Source organism: Quercus robur, chromosome 6 (assembly GCF_932294415.1).
Source record: "Quercus robur chromosome 6, dhQueRobu3.1, whole genome shotgun sequence".
NCBI lineage: Eukaryota > Viridiplantae > Streptophyta > Magnoliopsida > Fagales > Fagaceae > Quercus > Quercus robur.
The window spans coordinates 47,551,914-47,560,171 of NC_065539.1; the positions used below are offsets into that span (position 1 = coordinate 47,551,914).

General features: G+C 32.5%; 1 protein-coding gene across 1 annotated transcript; it reads right to left on the reverse strand.

Annotated features, from left to right (window-relative positions):
• Positions 1 to 21: 21 nt before the first annotated feature.
• On the reverse strand, positions 22 to 1,894 carry LOC126689124 (phloretin 4'-O-glucosyltransferase-like). Its single transcript, XM_050384181.1, has one exon. It carries the CDS (start codon positions 1,848 to 1,850, stop codon positions 384 to 386), a length of 1,467 nt encoding a protein of 488 aa, XP_050240138.1. The 5' UTR covers positions 1,851 to 1,894; the 3' UTR covers positions 22 to 383.
• Between the last annotated feature and the right edge of the window lie 6,364 nt (positions 1,895 to 8,258).

The following is an 8,258-nucleotide window of genomic DNA, read 5'->3' on the forward strand; positions in this document are numbered from 1 at the left end:
TAATATACAAAATTATGGATGTAAAAACAAACTTTTTTTTTTTATTAAGAACTGAAAATGTTACTCAACAGAAAGCAAATTACAAGGAAACAAAAAAGACAACCTCCCTATAGCTAATTTATGAGCAGCCATATTTGCCTCATCATAAACCCAACTAAAAGAAACTGAAACTAGCAAGGAACATACCACGTAGATAGCCTCTACAAAATGATATAGTCCCCAAGGATTACTGTCCTTAGTAGATGAGAGGGAATCTATACATGTCTTAGAATCACTTTCTATAATCACTCTTTTATTTCATCAGCAAACATACACTCTCATTAGCAATTTTATATATGGGCACTCAGTCTTGTAGCTTATTATGATGCTTCACATCAGCAAACCTATACTCTTTTAACAGCGACTTTAACTTCACCAATCTCATCCACAAAAGCTTTGAGATTGTTATAGGAAGAACCAACTTCTTTGGCAGCCTCTATAGCCAACTCCTTCCATTTCTTGGCATTCCTTCTAATTGCTTCCCTTCTTTCTCCATCTCCCACAGCCAATTCCAAGCATCTCTTAATCTCATCACCTTCAACAATCCCATCCTTATTCACTGTCACCCTCACTCCTGTCTTCCACACATCTTCAATTAGCTTCGCATTCGTCCCTTGATCAGACCACTGTGGAAATGCTACCATTGGCACCCCTAAAACCAAACTCTCCAAAGTTGAATTCCAACCACAATGTGTCACAAAGCATCCTAGTGAAGGATGTGACAAAACCTCCACTTGGGAACACCATGGCACTATCATTCCCATTTGTTCCAATTCCTCTCTACAACTCAACTCCTCTTCTTCCCCACTTTCCTTAGCTCTTATGACCCACAAGAAAGGCCTCCCACAATCCAACAATCCGCGTGCAATTTCCTCCATTTGTTGCTTTTTTAACACCAATAAGCTTCCAAATGAAACGTAAATGACTGATGATTCGGATTTCGAGTTGAGCCATTTGATGTAATTTTTGGAGCCATTAGACGGATCTCTTCCATCCAAAATAGAATATGGAACTAGCGGTCCAATTGAAACCAAGTTAAGTTTTTCGAGCGCTTTTAAAGCCTCAGGCTCTAGTGCATCAAAGGTATTCATTAGAACTCTAGGATTGCTCTCCTTTACAAGAGCTTCAAGTTGGGCTTGGAATTGAGGGAGTACAAGAGCATATGGGTTTGAAGCAAGCAAGAAGGAGGGAAGGTCACGAGTAGCAAGCAGTGGCAAACCTGGTAACTGTATCGAACAGGAGGGCCGGTCATCGCTGTCGTTCCCAATAACATCAGTAAAACCATTGTAATAGTAGTAGTATATGTCGAAAACCATTGCAGGCTGAATCCAAAGAAGGGCAGAAGGAAGATGAAGCTCTCGAGCCACATCAGCAACCCAAGGCAGAAGCATTGTGTAGACTATGCACTGTTTATTGGCGGTGGAGACAATGAGGTCAGTGAGAGCTTTGGAGCCATTGCACTTGAGCTGATCCCATTGTTTTTTGGCATCGTCCATAGGTACAACTCCATCATCATAGCCGTCAGAGAAGGTGGTGAACGACAAGCCGTCAGTAGGAGGGCTTTTGATCATGCCTCGACGGTGGGCGCCAATGGTGGTGAAGAATGTGACATGAACTCCCAAGCGAATGAGGTGTTCTGCGAATTGGAAGGCGGGGTTTATATGGCCTTGCGCAGGAAATGTGACTATGACAAATTGTTGCTTCAACATGATTATTTGATATTTGATATGGGTTGTAAATAGTCTAAACAAAAACAGAATAGTTGTTTTGTACTTTAGATCTGTGAGATTTATATAGAAGGACCAATGCATGTGAGGATGGACAACGCTTAAAAATGGAGCAGAATTTTTTAGCTTTTAAGTCACAACTTTCATCAGAATCGTACACATTATAAACTATAAGTAATGGAGAAAAAGTAATTACTGAATTAATAAAAAAAGGATAGGTAATCAGTGATAATGTAAAATAATTATAGCAAAAATTGTGAAATTTTTTATAGTATTAAAAAATACGCACTAAAGTGGACTGGGAAAGAGTATTAACAACGTTTGCGGTGATGATTTGGAGAATTAGGTGGGGCTTGGTTATTTAATTTATTCTTCTTGATGTTTTCATTATAAACGACAAGGACTAGTCGGTCGATGCAAATTTTAATAAGAATACGTGATCCATCCAACTCGTATCTCCTGGATGCATGCGCGCATCTAAAGCTCTAGTTTCTGCGTGGGCCCCAACATCTAAAGCACTAGTTTTCTTCACCCGATGGGCGATGGCATCGTGTATGACGTGGCATTGTATTGGGCAAGAGTTAGAGCCTACTTTGAGGCCGAATGGAAGCGGTGAAAGGCTTTAAAAATATTTTTCAAACCCATGATTTGAGCATTAGCATCCGGTATTTAGAATCTCTCTTATTTTATCGTTTTAAAAACTATTTTATTTATTATACTATATTATTTAACAATATATTTAATATCTCAACTTTTATTTTACCATACAACACATTAAAATATATAATATTAACATTATACCCATGCGATGCCTAGGTTAATCAAAATTTATATGTAAATAATTTTTTTAATTTACTTAAAATAAATAATAAAAACAAAAGAATATTTTACTTTTAAGTTACATAGTGAATGCATATTGTGTGAGACTAAGGTATCATAAAATATATATATATATATTGTGGGGAAGGATTTTGTTCCACGCCCCGCAAGCTTATTGTCCTCTTTGGGGAGCCAAGCCCGCAAGGTTTTGTTTCTTGGCCCCGAGTATGAAAGTCCAGGATTTTCACCTCAGGCCAAGGGCTTTACCTTGTAGCCATTTTGGCTTGACACATTTGTCCCACATCGATAGGAGATGCGCCCCACTCATAACTTAGAAGCCCTTGGAGCAACCATGAGTGTACCACTACCACACATGCGTAGTAGTGGTACGCTCATAATATATATATAATGATTTTCAATAATATATTGAACTTTAAGGCTCAATTAATCACATATATATTTAAATGGAAAACTCTTGAATTTAATAGTTAAAAACTATCCAAAACAATAATTGAAATCATGCTTAAGTGAAACCTTAATTCAATAATTAAGAACAATCTAAATTATTAAATATTTAAAAATTTGAAGTACAGAGAGACTCACATGAGAACTTAATTTTCGTCCTTGAAAGCATGGAAGAAGGCACTGAAACTTGAGTGAGTTTCACCCTACCAAGTTTAAGTTTAAACAAGTTTAAGTCTTGCGCATTGCACACTACATGTGTGTATATGTGCATGAAAAATTATATAAATTTAACATTTATTGTAGAAAAGAGGTGGTGTAGTTTTACGCCTGTCTAGCTAATTCTTGTTATAATCCCTCTGTGTAGTGTGTGTATATGCATGAAAAATGATCTGAATTTAACATTTATTGTAGAAAAGAGGTGGTTTAGTCTTACTCATGTCTAGCTAATTCTTGTCCTAATCCCTCCGTGTAGCGTATATGCATAAAAAATTATCTAAATTTAACATTTATTGTAGAATAGAGGTAGTGTAGTGTTACCCCTGTCTAGCTAATTTTTGTTACAATCCCTTTATTTTGCAGGGAGAGAGAGAACCCTTCTTTTGAAAGAAAAAAAAAAAGTCAACGTATAATAAATAATAGCTAAGATATTAATCTTTGAAAGTGGTATCTCATACAGATCAGTATTTCTATTGTGGGTTTTGGTATTTAGAAATTAGCACATAGTAGTTAATAATTAGAAAATTATTTGAAATTTTTTTAAACCAATCCCTTAAAAAAGTTTTAGTGGAGTTTAAATCATGTTAATAAATTATCTTTATATTCAATTTTTTTTTTAAATCATGTTAATAAAAAGTTACTGATAAAACTATTATTAGTAAACATTTCTTAGGCTTATCTATTTAGTTTTGTTGCCAAATTTATATAAACTCTTTTTATTTCTTTTTTTCCAAAGAATATAGCACAACCAAAAACCTATATACAACAATTTACATTCAATATAAAGAATATAATCAAACTTATTCATAATTTTAAATTAAGAAATTAACACAAATTATAAATTAAGATATAAATTTAGAAAAAGAACAAAAAACAAACCTATTTATTTTCTTTATCACTTTGAGATATGAAAGTGTGAGTATGTAACTAAAACTTGAACCAATTATTGTAGAAGAGAATAAATGAGTACAAGAGTTTAATATTATGAATTGGGTTAAAACATATGTGAGAAGTTTTTATTAATTTTTTTGAAGTTAAAGAAAAATAACTTAAACAAAATGAAAAAATAATAATGAAGAAAGAATGCACACCTGTCATGGGATTTAGGCATTCACATATTGGGATAAACTTCACTTCAAAAAGAATATATATATATATATATATATTAATATATAGGTGGAGTTTCATTTGATATAGAATTTAAATCCTATTGGAATTAAGATTTCTAATCAATTTGTTTGTTGCTATCTCATAAATCCCATAAAAGGTGGATTAAAAAAAAAAGTCATATGAATAGAAAGTGATAGGCCAAGAATGTATTGACCACTTGTGATGAATTAATTGATTAATTGGCCAAGTTTATTAATTAATCAAATTAACATGCAAGATGCGTGGTAGCACAAACAAATCACCAATTAAACTAAGTATGCAGCGGAAAATAAATTGACACAATGATTTGTTTATGAATGGGGAAAACCTACACGACAAAAACCCCACCGAGTGATTTTAAGGTCACCACTCCCAAGAATCCACTATTATCAAAACAAACGATTACAAGTAAAGGAATCCCAGTACCTTATACTAACCTATAGTTGAACCCTTACCCCAATACCCAATTGTACTTGTTCTGTAGTGACAATCTCTCCTTTCAATGCACAACTCCTAGTACGTGACTAACCAATAGATGCGTAGATCCCAATATGTGACTTAATCACCAACTTGAGAAGAATGTTGGTTGCAAAGTTTTTCAGTTCATCACACTGCAAAGTTTTTTAGTTCATCACACGATGAAGATCAAGAAGCTCCTTGGTTACAAAACCCTACGGTATACAAACACAGCAACTTCTTCAAGAAAAAGATTAACTAGGACAAACTAGATTTCCAGTCACAATTTTCTTCACACTTGTGGAATTGTACTCTAGTGCAACTTGTGTAACTTTTTACGGCCCTCAAAATAATCCTTATTTATATTTAGGGTTGTGAGAAAAGAAAGCCCAAACATATACCCACAAATTTGATGAAAAACTAAGTTTACCTCAATAGATAACCATCTATTGAACTAGTTGTCAAGCCATGGGTTTCAGCAGCTTTTAAACCTCAATAGATGATAACTATCGAGCTTTAAAATCCAACACTTCATTACTTAATTCTTGGACAGACTTGCATGTCTTTAAAACTTGAACTTGAAACCTTGTTTCTTGAAGTATTAAATACATCTTAGATCTACCCAATTACAAGTAAAGTGCGTTTTGTCAAAGGATTAGCCAATTACATAAAATGTTGACATATATTCCTAACATTCATATGTCTTAACAGAAAGAAAAAAGAAAATATTTTTTTTATGGAAAAATGAAACTTTTCTTTTATAACCAAAAAAAAAAAAAAAAAACAAACAAACAAACAAACATTTTTTTAGAAGAACAAACGTTTATTATATATAGATACTTTTTTTTTTTGGAAAAGAAAGAGGAGGTGTTTACTTTAAACTCAAATACTTATTTACAATTTTTTTTTTTAATTTATGCAAAAACATTTTTGGTAAATCGGTATGAACAATAATTATCTAAAAAAAGAAGCCACATATGAAGAGGAAGATTTTGTGATTGAATATGTTGCTTTTTTTTTTTTTTTTTTTTTTACGAGTATTATGTTGTTTTGTCATTTTACACGAAGTAATATAATTTAAATTTTAAAGAAAAAGGAATAGATGGAGATTGTTGCTGGTTTTTGTTTTTTACGTGTACTATGTTGTTGTTTTTTTTACACGTAGTAATATAATTTAAATAAAAAAAGGATTAGATGAATAGTTTGAATTGTAATCAAATTAAAATTTTTTATCAACTTATAAATTATAATAATAAAAAGATTAGATGAAGAGTTTGGATTGTAATCAATTAAGATTTTTATCAATTTAGAAATTATAGGAGAAAAAGATTAGTACAAAAAAATTATATTCATTTATCTAAATAAAACTCAAAACCCAATAAAACATTATTTTTTTTAAAATACCATTGTGCTACAGTACCATCTTATTTATAAGATGTACTATAGCACAATTGTATTTTTTTTTTTCCAATTAGAGTTCCTAATAATGCACACTTTTAAGGTTTCGATGCTATAAATTTACAATTTGAGGGGGTTTACAATCCCCAATGTCAATTATTGCTCTAAGAAACTTAAATTATTCAAAATCTGATAAAGAGATAATTTCATGTATTGACAAAAAAAAAAAAAAAAAAAAAACATGTAAATACATAAAGTCTTACAATTTCATTTTACGAGTTTTCTTATTTTAAAATTATTGCATGAAAATCTCAATATTAATAATAGAATTTATATCTCTTTCAAAATTTTAATTAGATAAAAATTTTCTTGGTATTTATTTTTTTCTTTTTTTTTGGGTAAGGGTCTAATATATTAATAAGGGGACCAAAGTTTAAGAACGAAATTTGGCTACAAATTTAGTTATAACCTAAGACTATAATTCTCACAAAACAAATTAACATGACTACACATTTTAAAAACCTAACCGTTGAATTGATTATTCTTAATGTTCTTAAAACACATATCAAATTTCATGTGAACCGAATATTATTTACTATTTGATTCATAAACTTATTTTTTATGTATAATTTTATACTATGAAAACTTGAAATTTAAACATTTAATTGATGATATAGCTATTGACCATTGATTTTCTAGAAATTTTGGAAACATAGAGGATATAAGAAAAAAAAAATCTAATGGTGGATTTGTTAAAATTCACATCCAATAAAAAAAAAAAAAAATAAGTGGAGTTTTAGCCTTATTTTATAATCAAGTTTGTTGCTAAACTTTAATTATATTAAGCCTAAAAAAATTTAGGGTGGTCACAAACTTGGCTTCAATATGGAGTAGCCCTGAATGGAAGCACCAAGTGTACAATAAGGTTATAAGTAGTGAATTATTAGTTATTACATACACTTGGTTATGAGTAGTGTTAGAAATACTGAAAAAGTGCATTGTATTTCTCAAATGAAAGAATATACATGAGTGTCTTTATATAGGAGGCATATGAGTGCAATACAAGTAAGAGTGTAGTACAAGAATGTGTGCTATACAAGTAATCTAGTTGGGCCTAAAGCCCACAACACTATACACGTTAACAGCCCCCCTCAAACTCAAGGTGGATGTGAGACAAACTTGAGGTTGTCAACCAAAGTATGAAGGCGTCCTTTAGGATGTGACTTGGTAAAGATATCTGCAAGTTGATCTTTAGAGGAGACTGAGATCAGCTTGAAAGCACCATAGACAAGATGATGACAGATAAACTGACAATCGATCTCGATGTATTTAGTTCGTTCATGAAAGACATCATTGTGAGCAATATGAATGGCACTCTAGTTGTCACAATAAAGAGAAGTAGCAGAGAATGTAGATACATCTAAGTCTTTGAGAAGCCATCGTAGCCAAAGGAGCTCAGATGTGGTATCAGCAAGGGCACGATATTCTGCTTCAGTACTAGAGCGGGCCATATGAATTTGTTTCTTACTTCGCCAAAAAATCAAAGAAGAACCAAGAAGAAAGCAATAACCAGTGGTGGACCTGTAATCAGTGGGATCTCCTGCTCAATCAACATCAAAAAATGCATGGAGAATAAGAGGAGACTGAGTAGAGTAGAAAAGACCATGGAAGAGAGTGCCCTTTAGGTATTGAAGAGTGCGCAGAATAGCAGCATAGTAAGTCGATCGTGGAGCAGATAGATACTGGCTCACCTAGTGAATAACATAGGAAATGTTTGGATGAGTGATAGTGAGATAAACTAGGTTGCCAACCAAGCGTCTGTAAAGAGAGGGATTAGACAATGGTTTCCCCCCTGAGGGAGTCAGATGCGCATTAAGCTCAACTGGAGTGTCAACAGTCTTACTATCAGTGAGTCCAGCTCGAAACAAGAGTTCAGAGGCATACTTGGCTTAAGTAATATAAAGTCCATCTGTAGAATAAGTGATTTCA

What these genes read in the sequence shown, in the direction of transcription:
- LOC126689124 (XM_050384181.1), bottom strand. Translation starts at nt 1,850, where the DNA reads ATGCATTGGTCCTTCTATATAAATCTCACAGATCTAAAGTACAAAACA.